We start from the raw sequence: 25,131 nt of genomic DNA on the forward strand, positions 1-25,131 counted from the left end.
TCGTGGCGTGGGCCACCAGTCACCTATGATTTTGTTGGATGACGAGAGAGTGTGTTATGTTGTTCCCAGAATTGGCTTTGGGAAAAGGGTTATCGATCGTACTGATAAGCAGCACATTTAAAAAGGCTGGGACATTGTCTTACTAGAAAATAACGACAGATACAAAGAAGGAAGACGGTCTGGGATAACAGACAGAGAAAAGCAACAGAAAAGAGAATTTGATATAGTCAAGAGCAAAATGACACTTGCAGTTACTGCAGTATGCATGGTCAGCGTGTTTTTTGCTGTTGGAGTTGTTTGTCTGCCACTGTCAGACGCGGGGCCTCATATAGCCAACGGATGGGGACAGACGGTCCGGCTCAGACATCTGTATGCGGCCAAACAGGGATTGCATTTGCTAATCAACGAGAATGGCAATGTGCACGGATATCCTGAGCAGAGCTCTTACAGTAAGTAGGCTACCACTATGAATAGAGCAGCGGTGAAAAAGTAGCATTTTGTTGAGACATAGAGACCCTATTAACTTTGCCATCTTTGAATATCACTGGCAAGGTCATTCACAATATGTATTGGAGACTACATAACCCGAACTCATATTCTGGATAGGTTGTTTTGATGAAAGAGGTGGTGAGCTTTTGGTTATGGATTGTATTGGCATCATTTAAGAAAGTAATTTGAGAACGTGTGAGTATGAATTTGAAATTTGTGGATTTTAAAATGGTAACTCTATTAGGTTGTTCATAATATTTACATACATCAGAGATATGCCTAATAGTCAATCAAATTCATTTAGACATTGTGTAAACCTGTCTAAACTCCAAAGAGTAATATCCACTTTTAACTGCGCTTACTGCAGAAAATAAAACGGCAATTTTGAAAGCATGGGTTGATCAGGAGGCTCACTTGAACACTCTGTGGATCTACAACTTGTTATCTCCTGGAGGGATCCACCGCTAGAATCAACAGAGCTAAAGCCACCACAATATCCACCTGGTTCTCAGCCATCTCCTTCATAACATCCAAAATAAGGAGAGGAGTCAGCTCATGTCCAAATACTGAACGTTTCCCATTTCATCCCAAATTTGAGATATTATTCAGATTAGGCACAATATAAACCCGTGTTTTATGTTTTGTCTTATCACGTGTTGTGGTTGTCTATTGGTATGACTTTATGTATTTCTGTTACTGTTTTATTATTATTTGGAAATATTTAATACTTTTTTTTAAAGTCAACTGAATGACCTGTTGTGTTGATACAGGTTTGGTGGAAATCCGACCTGTAGACACGGGCTGTGTCGCAATCAAAGGAGTAGCAGCCTCGCAGTATCTCTGCATGGAAGGGAATGGAAGACTGTACGCATCGGTAAGTCACATTTAACTTTTGATTGCAACATTTATTTCACGTTCACATTGATTGAACAATTTCAGATGCAGCTCCGATTTGTGAATAACAGCAATTCATAGTTTGGAGATGCATATAATGTTACATTACTTTTCCATACCAGATTTAAAATACATTTGTCAAATACTGAGAAATATATAGGTTTACTATAGGTTATATGTCACTGCAGCAACCTTTGTCCACTGTTAGGGTATAGTTAAAACCTCATTGGAAAGGAACAGGAATAACAGCCTTGGCCTCTAGTGACTCTGTGTACCCTATGCAAATAGCTCTCGAAGAACTCCTGGCAGGAGACACACTTTGATGAAGAGGATCTGACAACTAGCCCATGTGTGTCACTCCATATTCACTAAACCTTATGTTCTCCCTCCTCTCCCCAAAGAAAACCTATATGAAAGATGACTGCTCCTTCAAGGAAAACATCCTCCCAGACGGCTACAATATTTATGTCTCTGACAAGCATGGGACCCTGGTGAGCCTGGGTAGCAGCAGGCAGAGGCTGCAGGGGCGAGACAGAGGCATTCCTGCACTGTCCCAGTTTCTACCAAGGGTGAGCACCCTGCCCCTGGATATAACAACAGATTTGGGGTTGTCAACCCACCCCGAGCAAGGCCCTCAGTCAGGCCTGGACATAGACACTATGGATGCCTTTGGGAAACTTTCCCAGATCTCAATCCAAAGCCCCAGTTTCAATAAGAGATGAGCAACTGATGGTGCAATCTATACTAAGAAGCTTCTACATCTACAAGGTGTCTCCAATCTCATAATTCATTTTTGGCACATGACATTATACACCACTCCAAACATACAGGCCCAAGAAGAACCGGATTGAAATCAATTGTAGTATTTATTTCATTATAATTTTTTAAAACTTTACTTTTAGCCATATTATTTAATGAAAATACTTGATCCATGTATTTTGAAAAACAAATATGGGGCTCTGTATGCACTTTGTCTACATTTTTGTAGATGCAGTCGAAGTCGGAAGTTTACATACACTTATGTTGGAGTCATTAAAACTCGTTTTTCAACCACTCCACAAATTTCTTGTTAACAAACTATAGTTTTGGCAAGTCAGTTAGGACATTTACTTTGTGCATGACACAAGTCATTTTTCCAACAAATGTTTACAGAAGATTATTTCACTGTATCACAATTAGTGGGTCAGAAGTTTACACACACTAAGTTGACTGTATCTTTAAACAGTTTGGAAAATTCTAGAAAATGATGTCATGGCTTTAGAAGTTTCTGATAGGCTAATTTACGTAATTTCAGCCAATTGGAGGTGTATCTGTGGATGTATTTCAATGCCTACCTTCAAACTCAGTGCCTCTTTGCTTGACATCATGGGAAATTCAAAAGAAATCAGCCAAGACTTCAGAAAAAAAAATTGTAGACCTCCACAAGTTTGGTTAATCGTTGGGAGATATTTCCAAACGCCTGAAGGTACCACGTTCATTTGTACAAACAATAGTATGCAAGTATAAACACCATGGGACCACGTAGCCGTCACACTGCTCAGGAAGGAGACGTGTTCTATCTCCTAGAGATGAACGTACTTTGGTGCGAAAAGTGCAAATCAATCCCAGAACAACAGCAAAGGACCTTGTGAAGATGCTGGAGGAAACAGGTACAAAAGTATCTATATCCACAGTAAATGACATAACCTGAAAGGCAGCTCAGCAAGGAAGAGGCCACTTCTCCAAAACCGCCATAGAAGAAGCCAGACTACAGTTTGCAACTGCACATGGGGACAAAGATCGTACTTTTTGGAGAAATGTCCTCTGGTCTGATGAAACAAAAATAGTACTGTTTGGCCATACAGTGCCTTGCGAAAGTATTCGGCCCCCTTGAACTTTGCGACCTTTTGCCACATTTCAGGCTTCAAACATAAAGATATAAAACTGTATTTTTTTTGTGAAGAATCAACAACAAGTGGAACACAATCATGAAGTGGAACGACATTTATTGGATATTTCAAACTTTTTTAACAAATCAAAAACTGAAAAATTGGGCGTGCAAAATTATTCAGCCCCCTTAAGTTAATACTTTGTAGCGCCACCTTTTGCTGTGATTACAGCTGTAAGTCGCTTGGGGTATGTTTTGCACATCGAGAGACTGAAATCCATAGGACAACAATCAGTCGTATATTGCACAAATCTGGCCTTTATGAAAGAGTGGCAAGAAGAAAGCCATTTCTTAAAGATATCCATAAAAAGTGTTGTTTAAAGTTTGCCACAAGCCACCTGGGAGACACACCAAACATGTGGAAGATGGTGCTCTGGTCAGATGAAACCAAAATTGAACTTTTTGGCAACAATGCAAAACGTTATGTTTGGCGTAAAAGCAACACAGCTCATCACCCTGAACACACCATACCCACTGTCAAACATGGTGGTGGCAGCATCATGGTTTGGGCCTGCTTTTCTTCAGCAGGGACAGGGAAGATGGTTAAAATTGATGGGAAGATGGATGGAGCCAAATACAGGACCATTCTGAAAGACCTGAGACTGGGACGGAGATTTGTCTTCCAACAAGACAATGATCCAAAACATAAAGCAAAATCTACAAAGGAATGGTTCAAAAATAAACATATCCAGGTTTTAGAATGGCCAAGTCAAAGTCCAGACCTGAATCCAATCGAGAATCTGTGGAAAGAACTGAAAACTACTGTTCACAAATGCTCTCCATCCAACCTCACTGAGCTCGAGCTGTTTTGCAAGGAGGAATGGGAAAAAATGTCAGTCTCTCGATGTGCAAAACTGATAGAGACATACCCCAAGCGACTTACAGCTGTATTCACAGCAAAAGGTGGCGCTACAAAGTATTAACTTAAGGGGGCTGAATAATTTTGCACGCCCAATTTTTCAGTTTTGGATTTGTTAAAAAAGTTAGAAATATCCAATAAATGTTGTTCCACTTCATGATTGTGTTCCACTTGTTGTTGATTCTTCACAAAAATACAGTTTTATATCTTTATGTTTGAAGCCTGAAATGTGGCAAAAGGTTGCAAAGTTCAAGGGGGCCGAATACTTTCGCAAGGCACTGTAATGACTATAGTTATGTTTGGAGGAAAAAGGGGGAAGTTTGCAAGCCGAAGAACACCATCCCAACCATGTAGCACGGGGGTGGCAGCATCATGTTGTGGGGGTGCTTTGCTGCAGGAGGGACTGGTGCACTTCACAAAATAGATGGTTTCATAAGGAAGGGAAATGATGTGGATATATTGAAGCAACATCTCAAGACATCAGTCAGGAAGTTAAAGCTTGGTCGCAAATGGGTCTTCCAAATGGACATTGACCCCAAGCATGCTTCCAAAGTTGTGGCAAAATGGCTAAAGGACAACAAAGTCAATGTATTGGAGTGGCCATGACAAAGCCCTGACCTCAATCCTATAGAACATTTGTGGGCAGAACTGAAAAACCGCGTACGAGCAAGGAGGCCTACAAACCTGATTCAGTTAAACCAGCTCTGTCAGGAGGAATGGGCCAAAATTCACCCAACCTATTGTCGTAAGCTTGTGGAAGGCTACCCAAAACGTTTGATTCCAAGTTAAACAATTTAAAGGCAATGCTACCAAATACTAATTGAGTGTATGTAAACTTCTGACCCACTGGGAATGTGATGAAAGAAATAGAAGCTGAAATTAGTCATTCTCTCTACTATTATTCTGACATTTTACATTTTTAAAATAAAGTGGTGATCCTAACTGACCCAAGACAGGGAATTTTTACTAGGATTAAAGGAATTTCAATGTATTTGGCTGAGTTCTATGTAAACTTTCGACTTCAACTGTATTTGTAAATACTTATGTATTTGTACAGCTTTTTTTTATAATTAGGCCTTAATTTGAACTCATATGTGTTTGCATTTACATTTTCAAATTTACTAAAGACACCATGTGAAATAATTTGTCCAAATGTGTAATTGGTGTCACCTCATTGTTGGCACCCCGTGTTATTGGAATGCATTTTGATCATTAAATCAGTCATCAGATCTAGAAAGCCATCTTGATGATTAGTTTCTCACAGCAGTTTTTGGTTTAGCAAGACTAACCAATGCAAAAAAAGGTGTTTATTATTGGCACACAGTGTAGTCAATTCTAGCACATTGAACATTTTCTTAGTCGCACAATTCTTTATCAGTTTTGGAACTCTAACAAACATCATTATAATCCATTCCTCTCGCACACTCTTGTGTTTGTCCAGAGTAGCTTTGATGATTCAGTGTATGGGCTTATTGTACACTGAAACGACTATCATTCATACAACAGTATCACAGATGTAATCTGTGATAGTATTTTATTATGATTATTTCTAATGACTTGTCACAGGGGGGTTGTTTGTGCATTTGACATTTTAGTAATTTATCAGACACTCTTTTCCAGAGCGACTTACAGTTAGTGCAATCATCTTAAGATAGATAGGTGGGACAACCACATATCACAGGCATAGTAAGTAAATTTTTCCTCTTTACAATAGCTATCAGCAAAGTCTAACATTGGTTTCCTTACCCTGTAAATCAAATAAAAACATCATTTTATTTGTCACGTGCTGAATACAACAAATCTATTTTAATTTTATTTAACCTTTATTTAACTAGGCAAGTCAGATAAAGAACACATTCTTTGTTACAATGACGGCCTACCCCGGCCAACCCTAACCCTGACGACGCTGAGCCAATTGTGCGCCGCCCTATGGGACTCCCAATCACGGCCTGTTGTGATACAGCCTGGAATCGAACCAAGGTGTGTAGGGACGCCTCTAGCACTGAGATGCAGTCCCTTGACCGCTGCCCCACTCGGTAGACCTTACCTTGAAATCCGGGTGGCCATTTGATTAATTGTTCAGCAGTCTTATGGCTTGGGGGTAGAAGCTGTTAAGGAACCTCTTGGACCTAGACTTGGCGCTCCAATACCGCTCTGCTGTGCAGTAGCAGGGAGAACAGTTTATGACTTGGGTAACTGGAGTCTTTGACCATTTTTGGGACCTTCCTCTGACACCGCCTCGTCGAGGTCCTGGATAGCAGGAAGCTTGGCCCCAGTGATGTACTGGGCCGTATGCACAGCCCTCTGTAGCGCCTTATGGTCAGATGCCGAGCAATTGGCTTCCCTGGCGGTGATGTAACCGGTCAGGGGGGAATGGACCATGATAGTTTGTTGATGATGTGGACACCAAGGAACTTGAAGCTCTCGATCCACTCCACTACAGCCCCATTGATGTGAATGGGGGCGTGTTCGGCCCTCCTTGTCCTGTAGTCCACGATCAGCTCCTTGTCTTGATCACGTTGAGGGAGAGGTTGTTGTCCTGGCACTACACGGCCATGTCTCTGACCTCTTCCCTCTAAGCGGTCTCGTTGTTGTCGGTGATCTGGCCTACCAATGTTGTATCATCGGAAAACTTAATGATAGTGTTGGAGTTGTGCCTGGCCGTGCAGTCATGAGTAAACAGGGTGTACAGGAGGGGACTGATCACTCATCCTTGAGGGGCTCCTGTGTTGAGCCTTAGCATGGCAGATGTTGTTGCCTACCCTTACCACCTGGGGGCGGCCTGTCAGGAAGACCTACGGTTTCCAGGATGATGTTGTTAATGTGAGCCATGAACAGCCTTTCAAAGCACTTCATGGCTACCAACATGAGTGCTACGGGGCGGTAGTCATTTAGGCAGGTTACCTTGGTGTTCTTGGGCACAGGGACTATGCTGGTCTGCTTGAAACATGTAGGTAATACAGACTCAGTCAGAGAGAGGTTGAAAATGTTAGTGAAGACACTTGCCAGTTGGTCCGCGCATGCTCTGAGTACATGTCCTGGTAATCCGTCTGGCATCCGTGAATGTTGACCTGTTTAAAGGTCTTGCTCACATCAGCAACGGACAGCGTGATCACACAGTCGTCTGGAACAGCTGGTGCTCTCATGCATGCTTCAGTGTTGCTTGCCTTGAAGCGAACATAAAAGGCATTTAGCCTGTCTGGTAGGCTAGGGTCACTGGGCAGCTTGTGGCTGGGTTTCCCTTTGTAGCTCGTAATAGTTTTCAAGCCCTGCCACAGCCAAGAAACCATAAGTGGCAGAACAGAGTGCTCGGGTTGGGGTGTAGGGTTTGCGCATAGCCTGAAAGTAGGGTTGGGGCAGTAGCCTACTAAAGATATAACACATGAAATATACTGCCATAGGCAAAGTACTAGGCCAGTATGATAACTGATAGGCCAGCCCATGCATGGACAGAAATTCAGCGAATGCTAATCTGGTTATTTTTTAAACAATGTTTTGTCATTCATATAAACAAAAATGTTTGTTTGTTTTCTGTATTTTCAAGCAGCTTCCATCTCCTGGTAGGCCTTTTTAGGGTAAAGAAAATGCGTACTTTCCTTGCACTCAGTGGTGGAAAAAGTACTACATTGTCATACTTGAGTAAAAGTAAAGATACCTTAATAGAAAATTACTCAAGTAAAAGTTAAAGTCACCCAGTAAAATACTGCTTGAGTAAAAGCCTAAAAGTATTTGGTTTTAAATATACTTAAGCATCAAAAGTAAATGGAATTGCTCAAATGTACTTAAGTATCAAAAGTAAAAGTATAAATAATTTCAAATTCCTTATATTAAGCAATTTTATTGTATTTTTTTTATTGACGGATAGCCAGGGGTACACTTCAACACTCAGACATAATTTACAAAATAAGCATGTGTGTTTAATGAATCTGCCAGATCAGAGGCAGTAGGGATGACCAGAGATTTGCTCTTGATAAGTGTGTGAATCAAAATGTATCGACAACTTAAAAAAAGTAAAAAAGTAAAAAGTACATAATTATCTTTTGGAATGTTGTGAAGTAAAAGTTGACCAAAATAAATAAATAGTAAAGTAAAGTACAAATTCCCCAAAACACTACTTAAGTAGTACTCTAAAGTATTTTTTACTTAAGTACTTTACACCACTGCTTGCACTGGGTACTGCTAGAGCACCTTACTCAATGAGATACATCCACTGGCTGTTAATTAAGTGGCAATGTTCATGGTGTTAGTCGTCATGTTCATTGCGAGATGTGACAATATAGCTATAATGTAATGTTTATTTTCAACACTAGCATCTGTTTACTGGTTTTATCTGTAACCTCGGCTCCAACAAACTCCAATTTAGTAGAGTGCAGTGATATGCGAGCTAATTGTTGGGCTATCCAAAGCAATGTTGTAGCCACAAATTAATGTTTGCAGAAGTGAGAGTTGTTGGCTAGGCTAGATAGCTAACCAAGTAATCTTTCTAATAGCCGATACTCTTTTAATACTCTTCGAAAATGGCCCACAAAAGTGAAGATAGGCTAAACACTGCCTTGCTCTAGTTTATTTAGCTAGCTGGCATGATGTCTGTCTGTTTATAGTTATGGTTATGGTTAGCTAGCTAGAGTTGTAGCAATGTTCCGTGATTACGTATGAGTTTCTAATGATTTCAGGTTCCACGTAGAGGGGTACCGCAAGGGGTTCGATGAAGGCACGCGACAAGGAATGATTGATGGTATGAAACATGGAGCATCACATGGCGCCAAGTTTTCAGTTGAGCATCACTCAGATGTCTATATTGACATCAAAAGTTGATATTTTTTGCACTTGAACTAAACCTGCTACGTTAATTAACCCTACCTACTGCGTAAGTTCTAACATGCTACAACAAACCAATTCTGACAAACTGTAAACCATCTAGTCAAAGATATTAAACTAGATGATAGGAACACTGTGGACAATTTTCAGCAAGTTGCAACCATGAAATACAGAAATAAACAGTTTTTCATAAACAAGGTCTAAATCATGTTTGATGCACTCTGTAAGTATTTTTTCAGTACTGTTTAAGGGGATAGTTTACCCAAAATTCAAAATGACACATTGATTTACACAATATGCCTACCACTTTGAAGATGCAATTTTTTTTTGTGAAACAAACAAGAAAGACAAAAAAAAAACAGAAAATGTCATTTTGGTTTCCTTACCCTGCAAGCAGTCTGTGAACATGGTATGACAGCAATCCATGCTTTGGTTTAGTTTTGCTGGCAATGTTTCCACATGCTAACGTTTTAGCATTTGTCACAAATCCCATTCATCATGTGACTGATATTGTAATTTTTTGCACATCATGTTCAAACCATCCAAAAGTTTCTCAAATGGATTGTGAAGCTCAACAAAATCACTTAAGATGATTTGAACTTGATGCACAAAAAAAATGCTAACATCGTCCCATGACTTGAATGGGATTTATTTCACAAATTAGCATGTGGAAACAGTGCCAAAGAAACTAAACCTAAGCATGAATTGCTGTCATACCTTGTCCATTGACTGCTTACAGGGTAAGGAAACCAAAATGACATTTTCTGTTTTTTTTTGTCTTTCTTGTTTGTTTCACAAAAAAAAAATTGCATCTTCAAAGTGGTAGGCATGTTGTGTAAATCAAATAATGCAAACCCCCCAAAAGCCTATTTTAATTCCAGGTTGTAAGGCAACAAAATAGGAAAAATGCCAAGGGGGTGAACACTTTCATCCAGCTGGAACAGTAATAATAGTCTGACTAGACACTATTTTTTAATAGCTATTCAAAACCCCAGGGCAGGCATGGCAAACCAGTGTTGTTACAGCAGCTGATTTGTTACTCGGCTATAGTCATACATATGATTTTGTTACTTGCACATTACATGTATAGGCTTACTGGTTTGTTAAATAAGTGTGATTTGAGTTTTACAACAAATTTCTCGCCAATTGCAGATAACTTTCTAAACTACACTCTTTTCATACATTTCCTTCTATTATGGATTTGGAATCACTTGGAAATGGCTTCTTCAAAACAACACAGATGTGAAAGCCAGGTTTGACCTCTCATCTGCAGTAATAAAATGCCTATGGCTTATCTACTCATTGGTCGCTTGTTCCTGTTGACTTTCATGCAAATAATATGATCTTCAGTCTGTCTATTTTATGTTTCATGAAAAAGGCTGACAGCCTTGGAATCTCCTCTTGGGTTGATTCTGAAGTTCCCCCATGAAGAACCTCAATATGAAAATCTACAGGAAGACATGGAGAAGGTTCAGGCCAAGATTAGACTGGTAGGACTATCTCACTGAAACCACATGTCAATTGTGTGAAGAAGCTCTTAGAAACCAACGAATGGTTAATTCAACTGTTTTTCAATGTAAGGTTCATGGTCTTTAGATTATCCATGACCTAAACTGGCCACTGGTTAGCAGTGTTTTCCATGCTCTTATTTTGATGTCTAAACAAATGTTTACTGAAAATGTAGGTACTGATCTTTAGCTCCCCTTAATCTCTTTCATCTTCAGGTCTGCTCTCTGTTAAATGTGCCAACAGACTTCAGTGATTATGTGATGTCTGGGGGATATCCTTCTGAAGGGAACTGGCAACCCTCAGCTTGAGGATCTGAAGGGGGTTCCTTGAATGCAACCTTTCCTGTGAAGAATTGTGGCTTTGAAGACGAGAAGATAGGAGATTAGTTGAGGAGGAGGACCCTGGAGTTGGGCCTGCTCTTATGTAAACAGGAGGTCGTGAGTTGATCTGTAGCGTTAACTGACTTTTAAGGGTGGAGTTTAAAGTATGCTATCAATTGGTACTATGAAGAATTGGTGTTTTCGAATGACAAAAGGTTACGATATCAATTGGTGGGGCATCAGTCTAGTTCTGAAATATGGTGTGACACAAAGTGAACTGCAAGTGCTATATAGGCCTAACTGGTGTTATATAGACCAGGGTTTCCCTCACTCTGTCCTTGGGACCCCAAGGAGTGCACGTTTTTTTTTTTTGCCCTAGCACTACACAGCTGATAAGAATAATCTATTTATCATCAATCTTCGATAATTTGAATCAGCTGTGGTGTTAGGGCAAAAAACAGAAGGATCATGTCTTGGGGTCCTGGATGTTTAACGCTTTGTCTGGGTGGTAAGAGAGCTGATTTTCATCAATTCTTTTGTAACTTTAAGGATTCCATATAAAAGGAGTGAATATTTAAAAAATCTACACAAGTTTCCAAATGGAACTAATAAGGGTTCTATCGCTTGCTTCATATATATACAATAACATCCCTAAAAGTTCTATACAGAACCCTAATGAACACTTTTTTTCTAATACTGTAGATCAATTTTGAGTGACCTCCTGGTTGAGAATGAGTGCTGTGAGATTGCTAAAACTACTGGTTGATGTGAAATAATAATATTCATACTAAAAAGCTATTTCTTTCAAATACTTATGTGAAGTATGTATGTTAGCATATTCCAATACATTTGTTTCCTTTTGTATTCACACTAGCTAAAACATTTTTAGATGGTCACATGGCGATGCATAATTTCAGCGGTTGAAATGATCAACAAGTAGTAGGAAGTTTTATGGATAGCCAGAAACTTCAACTCTACTACAACATCCCCACCGTGTGGTCAATGAAAAATATCACACGCATGTTTTAGTGAGCTCCTCTGGCTGAGATAATGTGGAAGAGTATGGAGACGGATCTTCTCCATCAGCTATGGCGTATTAGTTAACAATTAATTAAACTCACAATAATATGAAATAAGCGATCAAAACCACAATTCTTTACTATGTGATACAAACCGAGGTGGTATGTGTTTCTAAAACACTTTTTTTTTGTAAAATGACTTCATATACAGTATGACAAATGACAGGAGAGTTGATTCACCTGCCAGAGGCACAAAGCAATCACGGTCTGTTGGTTTTGTTCACCCAACTCCATCCCCATGAAATTCTACCACTGGGCCTTTCAGCCTAATTTCATGGGTGGTCAGCAGTCAGTTCATGTTTGGCCCCTTCTCCTGGGTCATGTGTGGGATTGGCCTCTGGCTGTAACAATGGTATCAAGGGGCACCAGCGATGGCAGGGGCTGCGGAGTGCTTGTTTTTAGTTCATGGCCCCCCTTTCTATTCAATGTACGGATAAAAATTCAGACAACCAGATGGGGAGGTGGGGGGGCAACGGTGGTGGGGGCCAGTGCCAGCTGGTTGATGCACTGTGCAGCAGCAGGTGAACACTGCCCCGCGGCACCTTCTGAGGGGGACAGATAAAGCCCAAATGAGCTGGAGGGAAGGAACTGCTTATCTTTGTGCAGTCTGACCTGATTCGTAGTTACTTGTGTGTGCCTGAGTCCAATGCAACAACAAAAAAAGAACAGAGGGAGAGAGGGTAAGCCAGTGAATGAAAGCTGTAGCAGCACTGTTTCTTTGATTCCCTGTGTTGGGCAAGCAGAGTGGATGGGGCCAAGGAAAGGGGGGAGGCAGAGAGGGCTATGGGGGCACCGGAGGGTTTAGAGAATGTTCTGGAATTTCTGGAGCAGGTGGCGAGTGGTGACATGAAAAGAAGACGTGACAAATGCAACCGCCAGGCACTTTGAGGAAGAAAAAAAACAACAAACTAAATGGAGGCAGAGTTTTTCACTGCCTTGGTGCCTCATGTTCCTCCCCCCAGGGCCCCTATGTCATGCTAGAATCAGGGCATGTAGATCTGAAGGATGCCAGTATATATTTTCATGCTTCAGTTTTTTATTTTATTTTTTACATTCATTCCGATTAATCTTGGCACCCAGAATCAGCTACTCAATTTAATATTATAATGTTGATATGTATCACGGTGAAAGTCAGGAGATTTCATAACCTTTTAAAAGACCTTGATCCATGATGTTGCCACAAGCTGCTTAAAGGCATGGAAGGATCAGGTCAGCACAGTATTCGCCTATGTGGCTGCCTGGCATAGAAACTGTTTCCCAGTGGCATTAGTGAGAAATGCCTAATTCTCAGTTGTGAAGGATTGCACTGCATCATAGCTACAGACACGGGTAAACATGTTGAAAGGATACCACACTTAGGTAGCATGTCCTGACGAGTCCATCCCTGTACCCTTTGATGGCACTTGGGTCGCAATGTTGATCCTTCCTCCGAAACTGCAAGTGCTAAGATGTCAGAGGCTGAGGACACTGTATTAATCCAAACCTCAGATGGCCACAGGTTTATGTGAAATACTCAAGAGTTCCTTCGCAAATACCCAGGGCCTTAGAGCAGTGGGTACCGTCTTTTCTTTACTCTGACTCATCTGAAAGCCTTTGACATTTTCTTGTGACCTACCCAACAATCAGCTGCTTTTACACAGTGGTGTAAAGTACTTAAGAAAAAAGACCTTAAAATACTACTTACGTCGTTTTTTGGTGGGGTGTCTTTATTTATATTTTTGTCAACTTTTACTTCACTACATTCCTAATGAAAAGAACCAGCCAGTACAGTGAGCGGGTCTGAAAATTGCTGGATCTCCAGTTAATATGTGAGTTGACGTCATGGAGGAGTCTCTGAAGAACAACTTTATTTACAAAAAGTAGCCAGTGCTGGGCCCTTCTGGTAGTCAGGGACTCCCAGCCAACAGAACTATACATAACGGAGTGATGTGTACGAAAATGGTCCCCAGTGTTAAAACGCAGTGCTGATTATTTGCTAAAGAGCTGATCTGACTAGTCAGATACGGATGCAAAAGGTTTATGATACAATCAACAACAGGTTAAAGCTATGACTAGGATTAATTCATCATTGGTGAAACAGTTATAACCCAGGGCTATGTTAGATGAAACATTTTATGACAGTTGTTTCGGTGCTTGTTGAATAGTGAGCATTATAGCTGCAGTTTTTTTTATCCTTTAGTTTACAAATGCTATAAGATGTATTTTGTGGCATGATGTTGAGAGAGATGTCGGTGTGCCAGCAGGGATTTAGTGCCACATTGCCTTATGTGCTGAAACCCTTTATCCACTGTTTGTCCAGCCCACGATTGCAGGGCTGTGGGAAAGGATTCAAATTTCACGCCTTTTTCTTTATAGAAAACCCCGATCAAAAGAATTCCTTGCATAATAAATCAATGAGTACTGTCACACACATGCTTTCACCAATAGCATGGGTAATCATTAACCCCACAAAGCATTTGTACTTTAGATTTTGGAAAATGTCCTCAATATCATTATGTATATCAATGTTGCTTTTTGAAAAACTATTCAGTCACTGTCAGCAATCTATAACTTCCTATTCAAAATGGATAATTAGATTATTTGTTAAAATGTATTTTTAATTAACTTGGCAAGTCAATTAAGAACAAATTCTTATTTACAATGATGGCCTACCCTGGACGACGCTGGGCCAATTGTGTGCAGCTGTATGGGACTCCCAATCATGGCTTGATGTGATTCAGCCTGGATTTGAACCAGGGACTGTAGTGAAGCCTTTTGCACTGAGATGCAATGCCTTAGACCACTGCACCAGTTGTTTTAGAAAGAAATATTTGACATTGTAAAAGACAACATTCGTTTTTTGTTTTCCCATCAAGAGAAGACAAAACAGGATGTTTTAATCCACTTTTAATTTTAGTTTAGTTTGATGTTCAAATCATGTTTTTAGAATGGATCCGCAAGTAAAATGTTGTGCATTTCAGACCAGCGACTGTTACACAAAACAGACATTTCAGTATCTTTGCTTTATTTTTCTTGGACCCCAGATGACCTTTGACCCATTGCAATGAACACAGAATCTGACCCACACTTCAGTAAGGGGGGTGAACTACCCGACCATCATTAACAATAGAAGCAATGGTAAAAAGCTGACCACTTAGCTTTTTTGGGGGGGTAAGCACATTCTGTCAAAAAGTTTGGACAAAGATCTCCACCCCTTCTGTTTTCATTTTTACTATCAGCACTTTTTATTAATATGACAGAAATATCTAATGTCATCTTCAGTTGAGCCCAAGGGCATCAATGTATTTTTTCTCTCCATTTTTTGAGGTAACAAGTATTCCTTACACTAGACAGAAAAACAATATCTCCATCCTGGGTCCTGTATTAGCTAGTAGAAATTTGAGCAGCTTGCAGCAACATCATTTGTCAAATACTAGGCCTACCTCACATCTACAACCAGAACATATAGCAGCATCATGTCTATGGCTAAGTGAACCACTGTTGGCTCTCACACTCATTAACTCTGATTGAAGGATGTCTGGGTCAAATGGAAGTGTGCCTAACAATATCTGTAGCCCATTATTTTAGCTTCAATGTACCAGTAGTGGTTCAGTTAAGAAAAAAACTGCAGTGTTCCAAGATTTAAATCTATTTACCATTTATTGTGCAGTTGACACAAATATGAATATGCTATGCTTCTTGGTGGAGGACAAGATATCTAGACAAGCATGTACTGAACAGTGTGGAATAACGGCATGATGATTTGAAAATAATTCTATGGCTTGGTATTTAACAAACTCATTACGGGCTTTAACTTGAACAAATGCTTTATATAAAAAAACTAGCAGGGCCTTCAGGAGCTTAAAGGGGATAAAGACTCTTTCAATGAGACAGCTTAACACTCAATCAATTTGTAAGTCGCTCTGGATAAGAGCGTCTGCTAAATGACTTAAATGTAATGTAAATGTAAAAGTTAAACAATCCGGTCTGTTATGGCACCAGTTTCAATCAATGCTCTCTACTTGCTCACATCAGGACCCATTTGGATAATGATCAATGCATTACCATTAGCAGTTTAAAAACAGGACAATCAGCCACTGAACAAACAAGTAAAATAAAATCAAAATTCAAAACTAAATTAAAGATAAATCTTGACTGTAATATGAGGTATTGTTGATAAAAACCATGTACATTGTCTAATTTTTTCATCTTTTTGGAATAGCACTGAAATCATATTAAAGTAAAAAAACTGATGACAAGACTACAAAAACAAAAGACATCAATAACAATTTTCTCATAGAAAATTAAAAACCTATTACATGGCAGTATATTGACATTTATATGTATAAAATATATAGCAGCAAACAATAGGAGAAAAAGCATGGTTTTTTTCTTGTTGTTTTACACTTTGCTGGAAATTCCTCCATAGCAGCTCAAAAGGAGGAGTGTGGTCTCCCATTATCCTGTTTTCTTGTCTCTTTTTCTCAATGTACAATCAAACACCTTAATTCAGCAATTCAACAGAAACGTGTTGCTGTCAAGCTGTCACCCTTTTTGCCTCCCTTTTCCCCACTCCCACTTTTCAACGTTACCCATCCCATCTTAGTGATCCACTTCTCTTAGGCAAGCCACAAAAACATAGCCTATGTCTTCAGGTTTGTGCAAAATCATCTCTAAACCAATTTTTTGTTGTCGTTGTATTTTTATCCCCTCAACTACACATATTCTAAACAGCATTTTAACTATGGTGTTTTTCTTTCAGTTTTGTGTTGAGAAAAACACTGTCACACATGATTTGGAGGGCAGTCACGTTTAGCACTCTGGTAAATAGTTGTGTACAAAATGTTACGTACACAGACAGACTTTGGCATCCTGTTTCTAATCTGCACTGGCTCCAAGAGGAAAGCATGTCATAATAAACACGGTTAATCTTTGTTTTAGCTTTCAAGTCTGATACTTTAGTGTTTCAAATGCTCTGGATGCCGTTCAAGCGATGGGATACAGGATGCAGAAACATGCCACACCCAATGCTCGTCTCACTATAGACCCCTCCTGTAAGAACTGTGGCATAACAATCTCTAAAATAATACCCTTCTACATCAAGGGGACACGGGATTACTGTAAGGGCTGCGTTGACTTGTACCCAAAATTGTAACACAACACCATAGTTAAAAGAGACCTGCTCCACTCCATACCATTTTTTCAATTTTTTTTGTGATTTTTCTTTTAATGAGTCAGAAAAAAAACCTGACTAAAAGTGCTTTTAAAAATGGAACGGTATTAGAAAGTAAGATATAACCACAAAAAAAATGAACTATGGATTGCATGGTAAAGGTTTGCAACTAATGCTAGATTTTAGCTTATTGTGTCATAGCTAGCAGTTGATATATGTACATATGTGGCAATGAGGACAAAAATCACAAATCAACAGCCAAACAATGCTGGTTCATTCAATTTACTCCTAATTGAATATAAAGTAATTGTCCTTATACTGAAGAATGAATGAACGTATTTGCCAAACCTCAGCAATCCACAATCTAAACAATAAAACAGAGCAATATATACTAAAAGTATACTGTTGAGTTATACAACTCAGTTAAAAAGAGAAGAGGCCAAAACTAGGGGCTCAGAATTTCTTTAGAAGTCTAGACAATATAATAAAGTGATTAAACGCATAAGCAAGCAGGGATATACAGACGACTAGACTGGGGGAAAAACGGGAGCTTTGATAGCAAGCAAAATGCCTAATAGATAACAAAAATGCCCCTTCTCTTTTATAAATGAATTTATACTTCAAATAAAAACCTAGACACAAAGACAGACAAAAAATACCTACTTGTTATTTTAAATGTTTTAAGTAAGCATGTAAAATCAGTCAATGGTATTTAAAAATCCTAGTTCAACATTGGGTAGTAACAATGTATATTTCTGTGGCTTAATCTTGCACATAAACTATAACGTTTTTGTTTCATCCATATAGTTGTGTATCTTTCACAATAATTCATTTTTGCTATCATCCTTGTCTATGTCTTGAGCCAGACGGGATGGGAGAGTGAGAGGGAATATGACTGAAGGTCTCAGAAAAGTGAGGTGTTCAGTCCTTTCTTGACAGCCCTGGCTGAGGGCGGCCACATGTCACTGGGAGGCCATACAGGCCGGGGCACCGTAACAGGTGTGGCACATTAGCATTTGCCAGAGTGTGTTCAGAGGGTAACAACTCAAGGGTGCGCTGGTGTCCTCTTTTCCCAGATGGCCTCTTGGTAAGGCCAGAGCCTCAAAAATATTTCCAAAAAAATGGGGAAGATGCCACTCAAATGTTAATGTCCCTCACATCTGTAGGGGTGCAGGACAGGTCCACATCCTCCTCTACCCTTTTTGTTTCTGTGGAGACACTATGTTGCTGTGCCTGTCTCAGACTAGACTCAAGCAGAGACTCAATCTGTTCCTGACACGACTTCAGGCAGTCCTGTGAGGAGAGAGAGATAATGTCAACATAATGAAGCAAAACACCTCAAAGACAATAGTAGCGATAGCGTTTGTGACAAATAGCCAATGCAAGCATGTGTGTGTGGTGCAATGTAAAGGCCCGGAGAACTGTGTTTTTGACGTACCGGGTCACTCCTGATGACTTGGGACAGAAAGTTGGTTAGGTTCTGGGATGACAGTGCGCCATCTTTGCTCTTTAGGTACAGCCCCTGGACCGCTGCTGCCACACTGCCCGCTGCGATCATGGAGGGAGGGTAGGCGATGAATTTGACATCTACGGGGAAGACAAAAAGAAAGAGACGGTAAGTACTTGAGTCGTAAAGCAAAACACCCAAAACAGATCATTGGCCAAATGGTTCACCTGAGCTTTCAATGGGATTCATGTGGTAAATAAAACAGGCAGAGCTATCAAGTACTGTACACAGGGGTAGAAAGGGAGACCACGGCAGATAGAGGGTTTGTGAGGGAGGCAATTCTAGGCTGTGGCAGAATGAGGTATTGTAGGGGACAATGGAAATCCTGTTGCTCCTTTCCACTCACAGTCACAATATCCTGAATGTGCTTTATTTCACGACCGGCTACTGACAGGACAACCAGTGCTCATGCACACAGACTTCCAAGAACAATACATCGAGCTCGTCGACAAAATAGGACAGGTACAAAAGTACGTAGAGCACACACATTCAATGGGTACACCACTTCAAAACTTTTTCCAAGAAGAAAGGAAATTACCACCCCTTCATACCCGTTTCCCCTCACGTAAATGATTTCCACAATAGCCCTAAAACATACCCCCAGTGACAACTGATTCAGAATCTATTGAGTAAACCCTGACTTTGGGGAGAAACACCACGCAAACAAACCAATGTGGTGAGAAGCAAATTCATAAAACTGATCTGGAGACAAAAAGATGGCTCTGACTCCATTCCAGTATCTCCTTACTTGTCCACACTAAACAGTGACAGAGACACCCTCCATAAAACATGTTAGGCCTTGTACACTCAAACATTCCTGCACCAGAGCCCATACCCCCAACCATTTACATTGACCATTGGCCACCTGGGGGCTTTCAAGGAGGAAGAGTTATCCTCACAAGTGGGAAAATTGCAGACAAAAATCTATATCTTGCATCAAACACATATCTTAGCCATTGGTCCCTGAAAAAGTGGTTATGGAGCAGTGGCAGGAAAAAGCTCACACTCAACAGACAATGGTTCATGTGTGGGCCTACCTGTTGCACAGAGAGCCACGAATGTCTGGGCATGCTTGCGCAGAATCTGCTTCGTGTGCTGCTGGATTGGTAGCTTGGAGAGGAAATGGTCTATGAAATCGTGAGGTGTTACTGATGCTAGATCCCATTTCAACTTGTTTAGAGTCAGTAGTTCCATTTGCTACAAAGAAAGACAAACAGACGTGCGCAATGAGACAATCGAATATTCACAAGTGGCTTCATAATTGATTCTACATTTTACTCTATCCACTAGAGGGAGATGTCGCCCTCGTCATGTCAATGCGCTACACTGGGCTAACTGTTGTAGGCTATCATGTGAAATGTACAAGAATCCAAACTCTTTTTTTGAAATTAACACAACAAATTATGCAATAATGATTTAGATCCCGTCGAAGAGAAACTAAGACTAGTAGGCCTATAGGCCAACAAACTGGATGCATTGTAGTAGGCTACCTGTAGGCATAGGCCTATATGCTACCATTGCATTATAAAGATAGGCTATTTTAATGAGCATTTCCATAGTAGGCTGTCCAATATTAAATAGATTATAACTACAGCCATATACAGAGTGTATATGTAGAAGATTGACATTGCTCATTTACCAATAGATCGCTGGGCCGGATGTAGTTGTCGGTGTAAATGCACAACTTCTCTGCAGTTAAAGGGACCGTTTCCTTCATCTTTGAGGCCAAAAACATACAAGTAGCTCCCAGAAGTTGTAATCTGGTTTTATTTGTGGGCTCCACAGACAAAAATCTATCCAAGTAGTTCATAGCCAGGGGAAAAACCTCCTCCTCGCATTTCTGTTCTTCGCAGACCTAGAAGTGAAAACAGCAATTTAGCCTATAGCCTCAAATTACAGTAACCTATAATATAGGACTATAAGTGCATTCAGGTCGATTGTATAAACCAATAAATAGGCCTGTCCATAAGAGAAAACGAAATACTGTAATGACAACACCACGCATTTTTTTTTAAATGATCCTTCCATTCCTTAAGGTTGTCCTTAAAACAATAGCTATGGCCTAATTATAGGCTTTAGCTGGCGCAAAGTAGGCTATAGTCTGCCAATGCAATCAACATAAAATCATGCATTTCGAAAAACTGAAACAGTTGCTTAAGCCTAATTAAAACGGAAATTGAAATAGTTGAGAATTTAGGCTGTTTTCAGTCGCTTCTTACTAAGACACAAAGGTGGCGTCAATGCAACTTTCCCCTGAAATTTCTAGTTCGTCATCTTTTCAAAAAATAATAAAAAATATGTAAAAATTGTCCCGGTTTGTGAAATTAGCATGTAAATGATCCTTATGGTATACCTTATCGGATAGTTGTAAGATGTGTCGAACTTTAATATAGTAAACATATAAAAAACATTTAATTTACAAGACACCGCTCTTTCTCATGGAGAGTGCGACATTTAGATCTTGTGCGGACTCACAATTTCTGAAATTAATAAAAAATGTATGTCGACACAAGACTCAATCTCTAACTACATGTAAATGTTGATTAATCGATATAGTATCATATCCGACCATTGAAAATGCATTCTTATTTAACATTTTTGTGAAAATGATCATGTCTCCAGAGCGACCTTCAGAAACTGCAGGAATAGCAGCCTGATAAGTAAGCCGAAACAAAACTTTCTGGTTTTATATAATCATTTTTCGCTATCTGTGCGACAGGATTATAAGTGCATACCCAAGATATACTTTTCGACTTGCTGATTGAGTTACTGTCATTGCCGACATTATTAAAGATTTTTAATGATATTAAAAACCTACGCATACGACAACAAAGATGGCGCATAATACTGGCAAGAGTAAGACTGCATACGTGTACATTGAAAAATTGTTCCAAATTAATAGCAATCTAAATACATTTCCTAAGTCCCGACAACGAAAAGAATCGAGCAGCTACATTGCAAGTGTTGTAACTACTGAACACACACAATACCTTGGAAATAGCCTAATAGGCTACAACAGTGTTCCAAATCTATTTTAGCCTACTTGGACAACCGTTACAAATGAAACATTAGCCCACTACATGTCAGTATGTTTACATAATATGAATGATCATGCTTGGAAATAATAAACGTACGATGCATAAAACGACCAATTCAATACATTGCGTCCAAAGGGCATGATTAGTGTTAGAACACAAACGTTTAAGCAATACATCGAGACATCATAAATGTACACACCTCTAACATCCATGTAGCCACAATTTTCCTCATTTTAGGTATTATTTCTTTCTGGACACACTTGAAGTAATTCGGAGACGGGAGATAATTTTCCTCTGCTTTGAGCATTGTCTGTAGAACTCGGTCATTTAGTAAGTTGGCGTCTTGGTAAGCTCTTCTGATGGTTTCTACTTCACAGCACAGCAGCTGGTGCTCCATATCTTTTGCGGTAGTATCTTGCGTTTTCTGGGCTGAATAAATAATCAAAATATGTGCTTCTTGTTAGGAGTGAGTGAGGCTCCGTGGATGCTGCTTGCTGCTCCTACAGTGTAAGCCCTCTGAGAGCTCCAACGCTTCACCCTTCTAGACAAAACTCCGGTTCAGAGGGCTATGCGATGACGTTAACTGTTGTTAAGGAGGAGATCAAAGCAACAGCGAGTCTGAGAGAGCCGAGCTAAGGAGTCTATAGAGAGAGGAGGATCACTCTAAAGAACTACCCCTCTAAAGTTTCCAAGTCCTTCCAATCGCTGCTTATCCACTCCTATAGGTATGGAAATGGGAGGTCCCAGTATTCTGGGTGGCGTAGCCTATACAGCGGAGGGGAGTCAGGAGGGGGTGAAGAGAACGTACGCTGAGTGGTGGGGGTTTGAGGGAGGAGGGATGTCGGGCCAGTGTCAGTATAGGGAAGTTGGTTATGCAGAGATTAATGTGAATTGGTTCAATTTTGATAGGGGGCGGTATAGACACATTCATGAAACTTTCCTCTTAAAAAAAGCTCTGAGAATAGCTCCGGCTTCTCTTCTCGTCACCCAGTCGAACATGAGGTGAGCACATGGGCAAGCTTCTAACACACAAAGACATTTAACAGTGCGACATGTATTTTTTTAAATCACTTTAATCATTATAACGTAATCATTATGCAGCAATTCATATACTTGTTCAGATTGCAGGCATATTCAATAGACCTATGCATCACAAAACCATTAAAAAGCATATAAAACTATCAGAGCCATTCAATAAGGCAGGCAATTGAATATTTCAAGAGTAAAACACGATGTGCAAAGTCGTTTACGTTAAAGCCTAACCTAATAATAATAATTGCACTATACACATCTTTAATTTAGACAAATTAGCCTATTATCAATATTGATTTCGGGTTTCAGTTTAATTTTACGGCATTAAAACTTGGCACAACAAAAGTGCACTACCCCACTTTACAGTGCTGTGTGTGCGGAAATTGTAATGTACAAGATGAATAACGTGGTGACTGAAATAAAAGTTTATAAAACTGACCCCCCCCCCCCCCCTTATCTCTCAATTCAATTCAAGGGGCTTCACTGGCATGGGAAACATATGTTTACATTGCCAAAGCAGGTGAAATGGATAAACAAGAGTGAAATGAACAATAAAAAGTGAACAGTAAATATTACACTCACACACACACAAGTTCTCTCTCTCTCTGACGAGGGAGGAGACCGAAATTAGTCTAAACCAATAGGAGGAATTGCTGTTACCAGGCAGAAGACAACCAAGCACTTATGATGAGTGTGTTGAAATGTTGTATTCAGATTAAAATGACCTATAATCATGTGATTGGTTAAAATACCATTGGCTGTAGGCCAAATATGAAATGTGTGAACTGTTCTGTTATATAACATTCAAAAAAATAACAAAAAAGTACAATTTGAAAAGAAAGGTAGGTATGTTATTTTGCCTTTAGAAGAGTTGCAAGTTGTGGGAGCAGAATATAAATATTATTGTTGTTGTGTGGAAGAGGATCTAAATAAGGGATCAATTCTAAGAGTTGCAAAAACATTTAATCTCAGTCGTTTCAATAGGAATAGGAGCTTTTCGCATTCTTAACATTCTTCTCCATAGGCTATTGAATAGCTACCTAAAACTACCAAAAGAGGCTTTCTTTTTGTCAAGACTTGCTATTGCTGACTGAATGTGGGTGACTCATTCACCTACAAATTTTTAAACTAAACTTTTTTTCAATCAAAATCGATGTTAGCATCTTTGTGATTTTTATCATTACCCATATGGCCTATAAGGTAGGCCTAGTATTCTTATCACCCAAGTTGCACATTATTGTACTCTTTTCAACTTTTGTCATATTTTTTGAACATTATGCAAACCATGTGCCAAAACCCTACATATTTTCAGCAGGGGCTTCAGCTAAATGTAGAGTATGGCAAAGTTACAGTGGGGTATTTTCTACCACAGCCATCTTCCACCTCTGCACTGTTTTGAGAGAAAAATAATGCTGTTCCCTGCAGCTGTGTCAATCCACTCTCATTGATGGGTTGGCTGACAAAGTCACAAAATAATGCATACGCATGGATAGGGCCAGAAGCCCTGCTTTGCTGTGATTCTAAATGGTCAGATAGCTAGCAACAATGGCAAGAAGCTGCCATGTGAGGAATGGTAGGTGTCTCATTTCACCTAGTTTTATCTTGTTCTTGATACCTATACCCAATTGTCATACTTGAGTAAAAGTAAAGCAACTATAATAGAAAATGACTAAAGTAAAAGTAAAAGTCACCCAGTAAAATTCCACTTGAGTAAAAGTCTAAAAGTATTTGGTTTTAAATATACGTAATTATCAAAAGTAAATGTAATTGCTCAAATATACTTAAGTATCAAAAGTAAAACTATAAATCATTTACGATTCCTTATATTAAGCAAACCAGATGACACCATTTTATTGTTTTCTTTAATGTACAGATAGCCAGGGGCACACCCCAACACTCAGACATAATTTACAAATGAAGCATGTGTGTTTAGTGAGTCTGCCAGATCAGAGGCAGTAGGGATGACTAAGGATGTTTTGGGGTGTCATGGAAAATGTGTGGAGTAAAAAGTACATTATTGTCTTAAGGAATGCAGTGAAGTAAAATAAAAAGTTAAAGTCAAAAATATAAATAGTAAAGTACAGACACCCTAAAAACTACTTGTCGTACTTTAAAGTATTTGTGCTGAAGTACTTTACACCACTGCCTGATGGGTGTCCTACGAAGCAAGCTAGATCTGCTCAGGGTTTTCTAAAGCTAATCAGCTTCATTTAGCTTCACATTCCAGCCCAGTCTTCGTCTGTATTACAATGGTGGATATTGCTCGTCCGCCTGCCGCTAACTCGAGCAGGCTTGTAACTGCGCATGCATGTCGCACATGACTAGTCGAACGCCAAACGCTTCATTGAGACAATGCTGAAACATAAATCCATGGCGAGTCAGTGCCACATTTTAATTTGTGCCAAAATAAAAATGTAAGAGAAGTTATCTTGCAAATTCAGCAGGCTATGGTGTAAAATAGGCTTTTAGAATGGCCTTCTTTATTTAATTACTTATCGTTAATGCCG

The 25,131-nt window shown here is 39.6% G+C and overlaps 2 protein-coding genes across 2 annotated transcripts; one reads left to right on the plus strand and one right to left on the minus strand.

Moving 5' to 3' along the window:
* Positions 1 to 123: 123 nt before the first annotated feature.
* Positions 124 to 3,359, plus strand: fgf19 (fibroblast growth factor 19). Its single transcript, XM_064975924.1, has 3 exons — positions 124 to 449; positions 1,260 to 1,363; positions 1,785 to 3,359. The coding sequence occupies exons 1-3, from the start codon at positions 239 to 241 to the stop codon at positions 2,103 to 2,105; spliced, it is 636 nt and encodes a 211-aa protein (XP_064831996.1). The 5' UTR covers positions 124 to 238; the 3' UTR covers positions 2,106 to 3,359.
* Positions 3,360 to 15,515: 12,156 nt separating this feature from the next.
* LOC135547184 (G1/S-specific cyclin-D1-like) lies at positions 15,516 to 22,305 on the minus strand. The gene is made up of 5 exons (XM_064975946.1): positions 21,792 to 22,305; positions 20,194 to 20,409; positions 19,592 to 19,751; positions 18,486 to 18,634; positions 15,516 to 18,340 (listed from the first exon to the last, which is right to left on the minus strand). The coding sequence occupies exons 1-5, from the start codon at positions 21,987 to 21,989 to the stop codon at positions 18,185 to 18,187; spliced, it is 879 nt and encodes a 292-aa protein (XP_064832018.1). The 5' UTR covers positions 21,990 to 22,305; the 3' UTR covers positions 15,516 to 18,184.
* Positions 22,306 to 25,131: the final 2,826 nt, after the last annotated feature.

The sequence above is a fragment of the Oncorhynchus masou genome, chromosome 1 (assembly GCF_036934945.1).
Source record: "Oncorhynchus masou masou isolate Uvic2021 chromosome 1, UVic_Omas_1.1, whole genome shotgun sequence".
Lineage (NCBI taxonomy): Eukaryota > Metazoa > Chordata > Actinopteri > Salmoniformes > Salmonidae > Oncorhynchus > Oncorhynchus masou.

Coding starts and splice junctions, on each gene's coding strand:
- fgf19 (XM_064975924.1), top strand. CDS start 239: ATGACACTTGCAGTTACTGCAGTATGCATGGTCAGCGTGTTTTTTGCT. Junction 450..1,259: donor TCCTGAGCAGAGCTCTTACA/GTAAGTAGGCTA, acceptor GTGTTGATACAG/GTTTGGTGGAAATCCGACCT. Junction 1,364..1,784: donor ATGGAAGACTGTACGCATCG/GTAAGTCACATT, acceptor CTCTCCCCAAAG/AAAACCTATATGAAAGATGA.
- LOC135547184 (XM_064975946.1), bottom strand. CDS start 21,989: ATGGAGCACCAGCTGCTGTGCTGTGAAGTAGAAACCATCAGAAGAGCT. Junction 18,635..19,591: donor CGTGGCTCTCTGTGCAACAG/GTAGGCCCACAC, acceptor TCTTCCCCGTAG/ATGTCAAATTCATCGCCTAC. Junction 18,341..18,485: donor AAGTCATCAGGAGTGACCCG/GTACGTCAAAAA, acceptor CTCTCCTCACAG/GACTGCCTGAAGTCGTGTCA.